Genomic DNA, 16,010 nt, shown 5'->3' on the forward strand with positions numbered 1-16,010 from the left:
AATGGTGAGTCACTATTCTGGTTGAAGTTTAGGTCCAGACAACACAAGTTCCTGTGGTGGATCACGACAGAGCTCAGTGACATCAAACAAACCACGTTAAGAATATTCTATAACAGGCAAATATGTGAACAGACAAAAACATCATATAAGCACTGCCAGCAAATTATTCTTTTCCAGGCACTCTGTCACATCCCTAAATACAGGTTGATCATGTCTGCTGTAGGAAGAACAAAGAGAAGTACAAGCCTTTATAGTAGAAATAAAATAGACATTAACATATTTAAAGCAATGTAAGTATCAATCATGCAGATTTATGTCCTCAAACTGCAAGATTATAGCTTTTTTGTTTGTTTTTGGTTCCATCACCCAGAAAACTTAAAATGAAAAAAAGGATCAATGAATTTCAAAGTTGTGTTTGATTACAGTCGGTTCAATTCTAAATTTTGGCAACTTTGGTTCTAGTTATGCTTCCAATTAAAGCAAAAATACCAAAACTCACAGCCAGTAATTTAGGTAAACCGGTGAAAACATTAAATTAAAGGTCCCATGACATGGTGCTCTTTGGATGCTTTTATATAGACCTTAGTGGTCCCCTAATACTGTATCTGAAGTCTCTTCCCCGAAATTCAGCCTTGGTGCAGAATTACAGCCACTAGAGCCAGTCCCACAATGAGCTTTCCTTAGTATGTGCCATTTCTGTGTCTGAGGAGCTATTGAAGAGGAGAGGGGGGGGGGCAAGGTGGAGGGTGGGGGTGTGGCCTTGACCAACTGCCACTTTGCTCTTTGAAAGCCATGATGTCTCTCTCTCATGGGTGGGCCAAATTCTCTGGGTGGGCAAAGCAGAGAAAGGAGAGGTAACCTTGCTCCTTCCAGATCGGCCCATCTGAGCTTTCATTTTCTCAAAGGCAGAGCAGGATACCCAGGGCTCGGTTTACACCTATCACCATTTCTAGCCACTGGGGGACCATAGGCAGGCTGGGGGAATGCATATTAATGTTAAAAAACCTCATAAAGTGACATTTTCATGCCATGGGACTTGATAAGGGTTGGTTCGCCTAAATTACCAAAGACATACTTTATCACTTACCTTGCTCGATTCTATTCACTAATGGGATGGATGCAGAAATCTCCGAGTCATGTTTCCAAAAAACTTGATGGATAAAACCAACACTGTCTGCATAGCAACACGTATATGGGGGAAATGAAAATGGAGCATTTGGCACACGATTCCACTCAAACAAAGTGTCTTTACAATACATAACTGATCACATCTATCACAAGTATCTACATAACAACAACAACAAGAACACAAAGGAAATGGAGAGTTGTTGTACACTTTAAGCCAAACATTAAGGAACAAGCAGGTGAAGATTTCTCAACCTTTGTGGCGATCGGAGAGCCGTTGCCACTCTGCCACACGTCGTCCACGCTCACCACCAGAATCCTGCTGGGGCTCAATATGGTCTGAAGGCTTAGACTTGTTCTCGTATGTAGGAGCGAGGAGAGAAGGATACAGCATTGAGTGTGTGTGGGGAATAGAAGTCAGTGTGCCAAGGGGACGTAGGGACGTGTGAGCTTTAGACCATATGGTGCAGGTGACTGGATTGGTGTCTAATGGGATTGATCTAATCTGCTTTTACATTAATAGAAAGAGGAGAGAGAAACACAGACGGACAGAGAGAATCATTTAGAAAACAACTTGCTTTAAATTAGCATGATTTTGAAAGAAAGTCATGCATATGATAAATGCATAAAATCTTGAATTAAGACCATTAAGCTCACCAAAACAGGAGAATCTCTGCCGCCACTGATACATTGTCTGCTTGTTTGTTTCTTCAACCTTGATCTTGTAATCATTTGATTAAACATTGACATTTGGCTGAGTGAGCCACGCCCAGGCTGGTGAGAACTCACGATACCTACGTCACTTCTACCACAAAGCATCATTCATCTTTTCAAGATCAGCTGGCACGAAACACCTGGGTTAAATTCCCCTACACATAGCCAACCACCCACTCACCAAACGCCACCTTCTTCTTCTTCTCCTTCTTCTCCTTGCTCAACCGGTTCCTCTCCCTCTTCATGTTGCGCGTATAGCGACTTTTTCTTCCCTCGGGGGCACCAGCCTGCGAGTGTAAACACCCGTGAATCACTAGTGTTAGAGGAGATGATCAGTCTACCGTCATTAACACCGGATAGTCATCATCAATATTCTCCCACTCTTCGCTTCCCAGGAGTATTTCTGGAGATGCTCCCACAGACATACAGTACATCTGTTCTGTTACCCATAGATGGGACACAGGACAGGCGGTATGATGGGCAGCATCAAAGACACTTGGACTGATCTGACTGCAAGGAGCCCCTCCTTAATGTAGAGGTGGACTTAAAAAATAGTTGTTTTAGGCTCTACTCAGTGCAAATTTCCACCTAACTTGGTCCCTAAGACCCTAGTTGAAGAGAACCGCACAGGGAGTAAATAGGCACCAGATTTGTCACAATAGATGTCCAGCTCTGTAAAATATATGCTAAAATATCAATGCTGGGAATCTCAGTTCACTTCTTGACTGGAAGAGACATCATTACACACCCAACACTCCCGTTTCACGTGTCACAGCAGGGAAGATGCAGCTGCAGCTATGAACCAACAATAATATTGTCAATGTTTGCTCATTAGCTCACTGTAAAGAATCTGTACCGGTCATTCATTTTACGAGCTGCAGCTGTGCCTACCCTGCTGTGACACCTGCCATCCGATGCAAATTGAAGTATTATTTGCTGTCAGCAAAAGGCAAATGCTGCCTTTGACTTAGCACATCTAGATATACTATGACTGGGAATCTTCACACGTATGTTACTTGTATGTGCAGTAAGTTACGTTAAGTTTATTCTGTTCTTCAGGACTTTTGTGGTAGTGCATAATAACACATTTGTGTCAGTACTGTCTCGCTTTGCCAGACCTTACTCCACAGCGCTGCGGAAAAGGGTCTGGCGAGTCCACACAGCATTCCGGGATGGGAGAAAAAAAAAAAAAAAAAGTGCTCTGGTTTATTGGCATTTCTTTAAACCAATCACAATCGTCTTGGGCGGTGTTGGCACTGGGAAAAGCCGCAGTGCCGCTGCAAAATAGCCTCTGGAAGGAACTTGTTTTGGTGGAACATGAGTACATTCAAAAGCTGTTTTAGTTGTGCAACAGAAAACTCAGATTGGACAGATAGTCTGCTAGCTGTCTGGATTTACCCTGCAGAGATCTGAGATAAGGTTATCCATAGTCCTCATAAATCGACCGGAGTTTAAAACGCCAACACAAAAGGAAGCCCAAGGCAACGGATATCCTGCCTAAATGAGTGAAATCCGACAGAATTTCCATCAGCAATGGAGCAATCCTGGAAGTGGAACGTTGAGGATACAGAATAGCGTCAGGATCACCTGCTGCCTCCAAGTTGTGTCACAGGGCGCTGACTCATCAGTGATTTCTGAAACTGTAACCTAATCACAGACTGAAATTCAACTCACTTTATAGTGATTCACTGTACCGACTGAACCTGGGGCTGTCTGGAGACGCACTTTTGTTTCATGACACAGGCCCCAGGTGTCACGTAGCAAAAACAACACTGTAACCACCGGTTACAAGAGCTTGAGGTTCGATGACGAATGAGGAATGCCGCCTCTCACCATCTCTGCAAAGCTCCCCAGAAACCAAAACAGAGCTTTCCTCAGAACTGAGAGATTTATCAGATTAAAACAAAAAATCTTAAGTGTTCACGGGCACATCTTATTTGGCGCTCTGTGGACAGCACATTTTGGCTGATCTTGACATAACAAGGGTATGTTTGTTTCACCTGATAAAAATCCACTTTTGCTTTAATAATGTAATTTAGGCAGCTTCAAAACAGAAATCACCCCGGAGCAGCACATTTCAGTTAATCATTTTTATTTTCTTTAGAAAAAGAAACTATTATAACTTCATTTGGTTACTGTACAGTTTCTCTTCTCATAGTCACTCAGTCTGATAACAGGTTGTGATTTCATGCTGGAACACCAAACACCCTCCTACTAACGCACACCACTAGGTACAACATGACAGTATACGGCTTTCTCTTTTTACGCTTTTGTTTTTTTACATCCTCTGATATTCTGGACTGAATAGCAAATAGAAATCACTTCTATATAAAAAAAAAAAAAAAAAAAAAAAAAAAACAGTAGAAAATCCTGACAGATTCACTTGGGAAACGAGGGACGAGAGAATTAACTCTTTGAGCGATGTGGTCCATACAACGTGCACCTGACGTGTGTGTCTGTGTGTTTTGGACAGCACCATAATCCCTATAAATGTGCGAGTTTAAGAGGTTCCCTGGCCTACATGAGACAAGAGTGAGAGAAAACAAGAGAGAAAGCGATGGTGGGGGTGGAGGAGAGAAAATCTAGGTCAGATTGTGGCGCATGCAGACCCCCTTCCCAGACACACTCGTGTACGCATTCTCTCGCTCTCAGTGGACTGAACTGCATGCGTGTTCATCCATAGTTGGGACAGGGGACTGTAAGTGGAACACAGTTAATATACGCTTAAGGGATGTATCAAGTTATGTCTCCCTGAGAAACACTTCTTTCTTCAGTACCATAAAAACCCGCCTTTGTCACTGGCTCATCCTATCAACACTTCCATACCTCCCCGTGAAATAAAAAAAAACAAAAAAAAACATCTTGGCTCATATTAAACGTACCGGTTTTCATTTTATCCCATGATCTATCTTACCTTACACTATTGTTCCATTAGGATTAATGCACCACTGCCAACAACCACAGCAGCCAATTATGGGGCATGGGCAGGTGACATTCATACAAATTTAACTTTCCACAGCCAACTTTCTATCTATATATCAGTTTTTGTGTGCCGGCCTCACACGGCAGGCTCAGTTTGTGAAGTACCGAGTGTGACGGTGACACCTTTGTGACAGTTCGAGCTACTTTTCTCCCCAACCCCTGCCGTTATTTTCACTCAAATGACGCCCTTTCTCCCACAGTAGCACCATGATGCCAAAGCACACACACACATACTAACGTCACATACTGAGCTGACATGCAAGCACCAGGTATCAGGAAAGGTTAAAAAAAAAAAAAAAAAAAAATAGCCCAATTAGAAAAGACAAAGAAGTGAAGACGTATTGCTAAAACATTTTTTCATAATTCTTCACTACATAATGCCAATCGCACATGATGCATGATTCTTTTTTTTTTCTATTAAATTATGTTGGCTGAACAAATCTTAGCTTGCTGCTAACTCTAATGTGATAAGAGTAATCTCTGTAGCCCTTTTAAGAAAGGGTGGCGCCCTTTGAGTGTTAGGAAAGAGTGTGAAGTGAGGCAAGAGACAGTGCAGGTGGGCTTGAGTCCGTTTTGCTTAATCACACCACTCACTTGAGGTTAAAAACATTTACGAAGCTGTCCACTCACACGAGGACATTTTTATTAAGCATTTTCTAAATCAAACCTCATCAATGGCTGTATACAGAAACTCCACAGCCGCTCAAGGAAATCCTCTGTATAAAAACTTTTTTTAAAATTTTTTTTTAGAGTGTTTCTTTAATTGTCTCTCTCTCTCTCTCTCTCTCGCACACACTCTCTGTTCAGCTAATATTAAAAACCAGGAACTGGGGTGTCGACACCTCTCAGTAGGAAAACAAATAAAAGAACAATCAAACGAGTTTTAAAACCTAGTCTCCACTTTCTCCTGTACTCCTGTACGGACTCCTCCTGAGGAGTGCAGAGGAGGAAGACGTGGAAGAGAGGAGATACAGGACTCTCTCTCTAAGAGACAAGTTTAGGTAGGACCGTGCGAAGAGGTATGCCCTCCCCTGAATCTCCCATCATGTTGCTCCTCAGTTTGTTGTTGGCAGCCGTGGTGCCTAAACCAGGCCCCCCTTTTGCCAGGATAGAAGGGAAGGAGGTGCTGTGATGCTCGGAGAGCCGTTTCACCGTGGCACCTTGGCTCTTGTCGGTCCCCGGTAGGGGCTTAGGTAGGCGCCGATACAGCCAAGGGTGTCTGAGGGCCTGGCTAGGGGTGAGACGAGACGAGGGGTCCCAGTCCAAACACTTCTTTATGAAGTCAGTAAAGGTGGGGTCCTCGCAGCCCTTGAGCGCAGCACTCCACTCCTTGCTACCTGGGGGACCTCTCATCTTGCCGCGGCGGGAGCGAGAACCTGTCAGCACAGTGGCCCCGGTGGGCAGGGTGTTGGCTCCGCAGTAGCGAGGGTGGCCCTTAGAGTTGATGAAGTTCTTTGCCCTTTTGGCCTGCTCCAGGACCTTCTGCGGAGGCATGCCCAGCAGCTCCATGACACAGGCCAGCTGGTCACCCTCGTCCTCACCGGGGAACATGGGGTAGCCAGTCAGCAGCTCGGCCAGTATGCAGCCGAAGCTCCACATATCGATAGGAAGGCCGTAACGGGAACCAAGGATCACCTCTGGAGCTCGATAGAAACGAGACTGGATGTAGGTGTACACCCGCTGGTGTTCAAAACAGCTGGAGCCAAAGTCAATCACCTGACAGAGACGAGAGAAGAAAGAATCAATGTAGTAAACCTGTTAACAGGTCTTCGCAGGCCACCCCGTGAATGTGCCAGGTGTCTTACCTTGATGCCGCTGCGACCCTGCTGTTTGAGCAGGATGTTCTCCGGCTTGAGGTCACAGTGGATGATTCGGTGCCTGCTCAGGGCCTCCAGGCACTGCAAAATGGAGTGGGCAAACTTCCTGACCAGTGGCAGACTGAAGCCCTGGAACTTGTTGCGCTTGATAAGCTCGTACAAGTTCATGCTCAGCAGCTCAAAGGTCATGCAGATGTGGTTGCGGAAGGTGAAGTTTTCAAGCATGTGCACAACATTCATTGTGCCATTACGGTCCTGCTTGCGCAGGTGCTCCAGGATGCGGATCTCCTCCTGTGCCTGCCGGTGAAAACGCTTCTCGTTGCGCACCATTTTCAGAGCCAGGTGCTGCTGCAGTTTGTGGTCGTATACCTTAGCCACCTGGCCAAAGCTACCTTTACCGATGATCTGAAGAGGGCGAGAGAGAGAGAGAGAGAGAGGGAGATAAAGAGTTAGCTACACATCAGAGAGAGACAAGGCTGTTAGTTTTACAGGAACTCAACTGTGATGGTGAAAGCCTACACTTCACAATATACGTGTCTGACCTTGAGGAACTCGTAGCGGTAAGCCACGTGATCATGGGCGACATTAATGTATCCACCCTGCTCATCATCGTAGCCACAGTTATTGTTGCCTCCAGCGACGGCAGGCCTCTTCTTGGCATTGGGTCCCACGAAGTAGATGTCTGGGTAGGAGTGGATCTCCGTCTGCTCTAGGCTGGTCAGCTGAGATCGGTACAGTCTCAGAGCTTGGTCAGGAGTGAGAGGGCCACACAGCTTCCCACTGTTCCCTCCACTCCCAACTCCGTGAGGGCCGGAGGATTCACTGGAGCCCTTACTTGATTCAGTGCTGCGGCAAACAAGCATGACAGAAAGGCGGTGTTGAGCAGCGGTGTTCCTCCAACTTGTGTTGTGTGCGTTTTTGGCCACTTAACATGCTTTGAAATAAGTTATTTTGATGTATTCATGTGTGCCTCTTTCTCACCTGTCTACACTGTGCTCCTTGGAGAGGCTGGAGACCGGGGCAGGTTTACTGGGCGTCTGACCTGTGGTCCCACTGTTCTGAGTGGTTGCTGTGGTTATGGCGTTGATCTTTCGGTTGTTGGTGGAGTCTTCGTACAGGTACTTGACCTTCAGATGGCCACCTCGCACAGTTACCTGATCCCTCATTACAGCCTTGTTACTGACAAGCTATTAGAAGGAAAATAGAGAGACAGACAGTCAGACAATGGACAAAAAGAAAGCTATTGGAAAATCTATTTGGTAAACACGCCAATGTAGCTTTTTCAGTCTATGAACAGGGTGTACACATTGTACTTCATTGTTTGGAAGACATGTAGTTCATTGCGTTGTATGAACGTATTCAATAGAATGAAGAGAGGACCTCTCTGTTTTGTGTCCATCTACTGACTAGTCACACATTGTGCACAACAGGGGCTAATTGTAGCCTGCAGGACCTCAACTGAGAGGCAACTGAACATGGTCATGCACAAAATGTATCTTTGTTGCCTGAATCATATTAATATTTCAGATATAATAATATAAAGACATATAATAACATAAAGATAGCGTTAATGAGTCTTTCAGGCTTGTTTTGCAAGCAAAGAAGAGTGACGAGTAGAATGTGCCAGTTAGCAGATCTAGCTCTGGTTTTGTTTGATACAGGCCATAATGTCAACAGCCAACTTCAGAGTCTCTAGCGGTGAGCCATTAGCAGAAATCAGCAGGTGAACCAGCACAACTGGATTTAGATTCCAGTCTGGCAGGAAATTCAAAGCCATAACTCGTGCAAAATCACCCACATGCCCACCTATTTGTTTGTTTGCTAGCTGTCACCAATTAGGTAAAAGGTATAAGCAATATGTGGCTCAGCAATGCAATCATCTTTGAATTTGTAAAGTCCCTCTTTTTAACTTCTTGAAAGGATTTGAATATTTTGATTGGTGGTCAATATGACTGCAATGTGAACAAATCAGCAATTAAGTTCCAATAGAGCGACAGGGATGGCATTTGCATCTAGACTAAACAACCACTGTCCATTTTTAATGTCATGTTGAACATATTTGCCTTTGAAGGTTAGACGAGTTTCAGGAAAGCTCTAGCTCTCGCCTGCCAGTAAAACAACTTTGTTTAAGCAACCCCAGGAATGCAATCCTTCTCGTTCTCTGTCTCTCCCTCTCTTACCAGCGGAAAGAACCCTCCACAAGATTATGGAGCTCAAGGGAAATGACAGTCATTAAAGTTGATTACACTCTTAAAACTGTAGAAGCAGTGTGGCTGTTAATACACACTGACATAAACTCATCGTGGCCTTCGCCTTCCTATATACAGACACAGGAGAGCCATATATACTGGGTCTGTCTAGCTGTCTCTCTTTCACATGAAACCCTTCTTATTTTAATGGCAGCGAGGGACTTTGAACCAAATGTTTTCTTTATCCCATTAGATTGCTATGCCACCCTGCGGAGCTTCTGGTTTCGGCTTGTACACACAGCTGAGCAGGTCTATGGCTGAAACCATGTCAGCTGATAAAGACAACACAACAAGGACAAGTACATTAAAAGTAGCCTAGGCGTTGACATGTTCCACTAAAAGAGGACTCAGCTCGGAGTGTGTTTGGGTTGTATGTTTGAGTCCTAAAATAGAGGTGGAATGCAGGATGGGTTTCCATACATGTAACCATAGAGTCTTAACTTATTAAAAACAGCCCAGCTGCTGACCTAGGGTCCCATGCAGCTGTTGTCCCAAAGCTGTACTAAAAACACAGTGAACGTCATTGATTGAGCCCCGTCACACAATTGCTGGCCTTAAAAATCAAAGATTTTTACACGTGGAGCATCATCAACTGTGATGGATTATTGATTGACCGGACAGGGGGGTGCGATTAGAAAGAGAAAAAATATATATAAAAAAAAAAAAAAAAAAAAGTTGATCAGTGATGGACATCAAAGCCACTGTGAGAGTGTGAATCTTCTTCACCACCAAGAAATATGAGGGTGGAGAGTTCTCTGTGAGCAAATCTACATGGTGCAACAGATGGAGAAGAGCTAATCTCTTTGCTGTCAGAGAAACGCCTAAGTATGCTTTTCTCCTTCTCTCAAGCACACATTCACAGAGCTGCACAACTCAACACATCAGCAAATCATGGTCATAAGTTGGGTTGGGTCACAGACATAACAAAACTGATGTCTTATTAATGTTGTATTACGACCCAGAGCTAAGTGCTACTACAATTTATTTTTATTAGTTTGTAATTTTCTCTAAAACAAAAACAAAAAACAGGGATGACATCAGTTTATAACTTTAATAGAGCACAAGGCCAATCTGAGCACTGTAAAACACACTGAACTGGGTCAAGCCACTGTCATATTCAACAGAGGATATTACCTCTGTGAGCGTGACAGAAAATACAAAGGATGAAATACAAGGCTAGAGTAGAAAACTAGGCCTAACCTCTGTGCAAGCAACACTGATAGGCGGATTACACGAGATAGAAGAGGGGCAGGAGGGGGTGAGAATGTTGATTGGTGATTTTGTTTGTGGGTCACATTTTCAAGCCCAATAAATCTTTACAATATATCAAATCAGCCTTTTTTCCTGTGCTAGTGTAGAGTATCATTGACTGTATGGGTATTTTCTGTCAAAGGAGCTTTTCAGAGAGGCAAACCAGGGTCCAAAATTTACTTTTTGATCTATCAGTCAATTGCTGGTAAACTGAAATATATGTTTCAACCGGCCATAAAACTGCTTAAGATCCAATCGTGTTAAAAACACTCCAGCTCATTGTATCGCTGTCATAAAAAGGCCAATCTCTCTCTCCCCACCTGCTTATCTGTGGCGCTTTTAACTGTACTTGCACCGGGCTCTTAATTTTTTCTTTTAATGCTAAGATAATCTACTCCAACAATGTGCCGTCACATACTTGCAGACTCTCTTTGCAATTGGCACAAAATTCTTCTCTGTGGTACCCGACCAGTACCACTAGTGTTTGTGCCAGGTAGCGAGCTAGATAAAGTAAGCGCGCAACTCGCTATGGTGGACAACAAGGCTCAATCAAATATTAATAATCATACGTTGCATGCGGCCACCAGCGTGCAGAGTTGAAGCAAAACAAAACGTGGTCAATCAACTCAATCAAGCAGATGCAGTCATGTATCAAGCAAATGGAAACAATCCAGTATGTCAAAAATACTGTGCTTTGGTAAATTTGCATCCTGTGAACTGCACTGTTTTGCACATTCAAAATACAAAAGTTCACAAGGGTTGTAATTGCTGTTGGATCTCTGCATTTACTTGGCAGAAGACACAAAATGGCTACTTCACTTCAGCTGATCTGACTTGGTCATGCAACACACTTGTATCCTCTCAGGCAGTCAATCAATAGTACTTAAATGATCATGTTATAATCATTGAAGGGTATACGATCTTGACTCAATTACACCGGTTGGAGATAAGAGATAAGAAAAGAGATAAACCTGCAAATCAGGACTGAAGGAAGGGTTAGGTTTAGGAAAGGAGGGGTGTAAATGCATTGGTTAGGAACATGGGTGAGTGGGGAAAACCTCTCTTAGGAACAGGACGTCTAGAGACAGAGTGTGCTCCAGAACAGCAAATAGGGCTTTGTGCATGTTTGTGCATGTACTTACTGTGTGTTTGGGCATAGGGGGCAGCCCAGACGGACTGTTGGTATCCGCTTCGTCTTTAAGGATGTGGTCTGTCCTCATGTACGAGTCATAAAGACCATCACCATGGCGTGCTGAATGAATACAGTGGAACAAATAAATCAGTGTGATAATGTGGCATCATCAAATCTGCAAGACAGACACACTCCGGGATAATGGCTGAGGATGACGTTCAGAGGCAACGTCTCAAGAACGCAAATCTAATCCCCACAAAGGCAGACAATCCTTCGTTTGTTCAAACCAGGCAATGTCCCATTGATTATTTCATCAATCAACCTACCAGTTCCAATGATTACCTTGAGACTAAAACAAATTATTTGGTATGGCCCAAGATATCCTGAGAGCTAACCTCAGCAGGACAGCCGCACAACACCGGTCTCTGTAGATCAGTTGGGGATGCACATTGTCTGCCAAAACATCCTAACCCACATTTACTGTGAAAAGGCCATTATTAGCAGATACATCCATTGTATCTATTGTGTCCAATACATTGTATCCAAGGCCAGAGCTTCAACCTGACCAGCTTAGATAGGGCTTAGGGTCCCAGATCGCTAGCGCTGCAAGTGGTATTATTGGCCTAATGTGGCCAACAGATGCCTCTGTGACGACAGCATCTTTCCGTCTGCCCATCTGTCCATTCAGATCGAGTCGGTAGTGCGCACACCAGGTGTGCTCAGAAATAGAGCCCACATGGAAGGATGTGGGTGCTGTGTGTGCACGCTCACCTCTGTGGCATCAAGCCAGAGTAGATGTATGAGGGGCACATTTGGGACTGTAGGAGGGAGCCAGTTACTCAAATGACAACCCTCCATCAGCCGGCTGTTCATCTCAACAGTCCACAAGCTGCGACTGCAATAGAAGTATTATTCTCTGCTGGCCTGAAATAAATGCTGAGCAGCCTGTTAGCATGAGCCATTTAGAGGGCTATTGTGTTGCGTTAGCTCATTAGCAAAAGTCCAAAACGGTGGCAGGTTTGGTGTTCTCTCTGACTAGCCCTTGAGTGTCGTAACCATGTACAGGTGCGTCAGAGCCCATGTCCCTTGCGTTAGCTGTAACAGACAAGCTCCGGGACAGATTAGACCTGCTGCCTGGATACAGATGCATTAGATCTGCGCAGCGGGCAGCAAACAGAGGCATTAGGACTCCATACAATATTAGGCAAGCACAGGCCTCATTAGATCTCTGCAAACTCCTAATTACTCAGTGGGGGCTCAGCACTTTCTGTAAACTAAGCATCTGACTTTGTTGCCCAAGCAAACTTTCTCAGGAAAAAAAATTATCAAACAGAGCCCAAACTTTTATGTAACTAAACATCCAACCTACTATGTCTAGCTGGCATTCAGCTTTGCACACTATAAAAAAAAAATAATAAAAATACTCTGCACACCAAAAGATGAGAAACAAGGTTCATGCGACCCAACATACATAAGATCATGTGTCATAAAACGCAGTGGGGTAAACTCCTCATCCTTATATTTTCTAGTATACCAATACAAGAATGGCTACTGCCCCAAACACAAAAAGGAAAACAAAGATAAGGTCAGTGCCCATATACATACAAAACAATAACCTTGCCCAACGGATGTGCATTGCTGGGATAAAGACTGAGGTCGCGATGTCCCTCCCCTCTCGCTATCCCCGCAATGGGGCTAAGCGCTGCCAAGGACGGTTGGCATTGGTCTAAAGAAATACAAACCAGACAGAGCGTTTTCCCCTATCCCAGAAAAGATAGGTGGTGTAGCCAAACATATCTCCACAGCACTGTCATACACATATATATAAATATACTTAAAAAACAACGATGGCACAAAATACAAAAGAGTTGTTAAAAAAGTAGCCAATATCAAGGCTTATCAAACGTTGATAAGACAATAAATGCTTACGAGCAAGACGTAAAAACAACGCAGAGCTTCCTGGTTTGTCTTGCTAAACATGCACAGACAGCAGTCTCGTGATCGATATGGAGTTACAAAGCAAAAGAAAACATGTTTACAACCCGCGTCTTGTGAAATGCACACGACAGCTAGCTACATATGTCCGTTCTCCACAGAATGCCACAACGTGACATTTAAACCCCTGGAGCCAAAGGAAAAAAAATATGTCATCAAAGCCATTTTAGGCACATGTATTTCTGTAACGTTAAATGCCAACAAGAAACTAACGCCACGCTGGCAGCTAGAGTGGGTTTTACTTTAATCTGCATTAAGCAAAATCGATACGTCAAATGACAACAGTTAGGAAACAAATGTAAGTTACTGACAAAGACTGCAACACGTTGTTGTGGTTACCTGTTGCTATTGGGCCCTCTGGTTTTCGGCTTATTATCATCATGATTGCAATTAATGTGTGATGCCAGCATCCGAAGTGACGAAAAAAAAATCCCGAATAAAAAAAGTGGAAAACAAAGATTCAAACTAGAGTCACGTAGCAAACTTAACGAACAGCATTAACGTTAATGACTTTGCCGTGAATCTGTAACGTTAGTGTTTGCTAATAAGTCCAAGAGTCCTTGAGTTGTGCTTCCGAAGTTAACGTTTACTCAAGTTGTGCTTGGGATAGCTAGCTAGCTTTCGTCTTGGCTTTAACTGTAATTTATCCTTCTTTTATTACTAAAACCACAGAGTTGTGTATTCAGCGTGCTGCTCTCGCCCTGGCTAACATTAGCCTTGAGCCTTGGCTGCAGTTTGAAAAACCTGAGCAGGCGGTGGGGGTCGTTTCCCTTGCTTGCTAGCCAGCTAGCTCGCACAGCCACAAAAACACTCGCCCGCCCGACAGCCGCTCCCTCTGTTAAAAATAGTTTGAGTCCAAATGTTACAGCTTGGTGGTCTGACCCGTGTGCCCCTCGCCTTTCTCTGTCGGTACAGTGAGTCGATCCAGAGCACCATTCCCGTGCTTATTCCCGGTTAGCTGACTTTGTAGTTAGCAAGCTGCAATGCTACCACTCGGTGAACCCCCCCCCACGATATTGTCCTCCTTCGGGACAGCTTGGGGCCGCTTCGCTCGTCTTTGGGGATGGCTAGCCAAAATAGGCTAGCTCGTTAGCGGTAGCCCCATGTTAACTGCAGAAATAACCGGAGCATCGCCTTCGCAGAAAAGCTTCCCCTGTACTCTGTGCAATAAAAGCGGCACTGTTTAATCCGTCTTCTCTGCGGCAGGAGAATCTTATTCGACGCAGCTGTGTGTGTGTGTGTTGTTGCTAAGGGCGTCTTCAGCGAGCTCGGAGTCAGCAGGCAAACAGAGGGAGGGAGGAGGGCGGTGCTTAGCGAGCATCCAGACAGCGAGCAGAAGGGCGCCCCGCAGCGTCCACCTGGAGCTCTGCATAGGAGCCAATGTGAGTGTGCTCCAGCAATACACTAAAATGATTAATGTGCGCTATCAACAGCCAGTAGTATAAACGGTTAAGGTGAATACCAGGTTTTCTGGTTGTTGAGTTATTCAAGTCATGATTAAAGCATAGATCTTCAACAGGGGGTCCGGGACCCCAAGGTGTTCCTCAGAGTCACTGCAGGGGGGCCACCTAATTATTGTCAGTTATTTTAGATTTATAAAATCATGCCAAGAATTATTATTTTAATAGCTTGGTATTCTATGCAAAAAAAGATGTATATAAAGGCTTTAGGTCGCCTAAACGTTATTGTAGGCCCAGTTTAATATGCAACTTAATTTCTTTTTTTACAATATTGTAGTAGGGGGTCCCTGATCCAGCTCTCTTTCAGTTAAGAGGTCATTGGCTTTACAAAGGTTAAAGACCCCTGCATTAAAGCGTCAAAACTATCATTTGTATGTTGAGCAAGCATTTCAAAAATGGTTATTTGAGTGGTAGCCTACATAGTAGCATGCCATTTGTATAAATCAAAGTGTCGTGCAAATTATTTTACAGATGCATGTTTGAGATGTAAGGGGAAAAGTAGAGTTGAAACAATTACTGTAGGCTATTTATTAATTGGCTGATCAACAGGAAAATAAATCTTTTTTTGAGCGAAAATGCCAAACAAATCACTGGTTCTGACTTGTTGGAAGTAGTTGGTGGTTTTCTTAAGTGTCAGTCAGATGAAACAGGCAATTGTCAGACATCAGCTTGGCCTTTTCCTTGGGCATCTTTTACTTTTTTTCACTTTTTATAGACCAAACAACCACTAGTTGCAGACCAAGGGCTAAGAAGACCTTTCCTCGGGCGAACACAGTGCTGTTGGTCATTTACTTTGCATAACCTGTCAGGAAAGCTGAACCGTGGACTGAAACTGGAGAGGGTATGGAGGGCTAGATATAATTAGGGGCAGGGCAGAGGACAGACGAAGTGAGACCGGGCAAGCATGAGAAGGGGAGCAGGCTAAATTCAGACAGTGATACATACTGGGCAGAGGGTGATGCTAATCTTAGCTCTTTCTCAGAGGTGAGAAGATGGGTCTGTCTATATTTGCTGCCATAAATAAGCATACTGACACAGTTTTAGGTGGCCCTCTGGGCAGCAGCCAGCCCTTAAGGCCAGCTTGGCCATGCTGATTATTCTTAGCTGGTGGTGTATAGAGAAAGTAGAGTGACAATGGCTATAAATTGATCTTATTGCACTTTCCTCTCAACAGGGTACAAGGTGTAAGTGTGTGGATGAAGAGGCACTCTAATCACAGCCAGTGAATTTACAACCACAGCAAGAGATGTGACCAGGTGCAAAGCTACCTATATGTCCTTGTGGG

The 16,010-nt window shown here is 44.2% G+C and overlaps 1 protein-coding gene across 2 annotated transcripts; it reads right to left on the reverse strand.

Annotated features, from left to right (window-relative positions):
- Positions 1–3,914: 3,914 nt before the first annotated feature.
- On the reverse strand, positions 3,915–14,579 carry dyrk3 (dual specificity tyrosine phosphorylation regulated kinase 3). 2 transcript variants are annotated; one of them, XM_028576039.1, is made up of 6 exons: positions 13,605–14,579; positions 11,281–11,390; positions 7,620–7,825; positions 7,181–7,484; positions 6,627–7,043; positions 3,915–6,537 (listed from the first exon to the last, which is right to left on the reverse strand). In XM_028576039.1, exons 1-6 carry the CDS (start codon positions 13,645–13,647, stop codon positions 5,806–5,808), a joined length of 1,812 nt encoding a protein of 603 aa, XP_028431840.1. In that variant the 5' UTR covers positions 13,648–14,579; the 3' UTR covers positions 3,915–5,805. The 2 variants fall into 2 exon arrangements, with proteins under 2 accessions (XP_028431840.1, XP_028431841.1); XM_028576040.1 differs by lacking the exon at positions 13,605–14,579 and adding an exon at positions 13,200–13,573.
- Between the last annotated feature and the right edge of the window lie 1,431 nt (positions 14,580–16,010).

This window comes from Perca flavescens, chromosome 4, assembly GCF_004354835.1.
Source record: "Perca flavescens isolate YP-PL-M2 chromosome 4, PFLA_1.0, whole genome shotgun sequence".
Taxonomy (NCBI): domain Eukaryota; kingdom Metazoa; phylum Chordata; class Actinopteri; order Perciformes; family Percidae; genus Perca; species Perca flavescens.

Coding starts and splice junctions, on each gene's coding strand:
- dyrk3 (XM_028576039.1), bottom strand. CDS start 13,647: ATGATGATAATAAGCCGAAAACCAGAGGGCCCAATAGCAACAG. Junction 7,044..7,180: donor ACCGCTACGAGTTCCTCAAG/GTCAGACACGTA, acceptor CGCCCTCTTCAG/ATCATCGGTAAAGGTAGCTT. Junction 6,538..6,626: donor AGGGTCGCAGCGGCATCAAG/GTAAGACACCTG, acceptor CGTCTCTGTCAG/GTGATTGACTTTGGCTCCAG.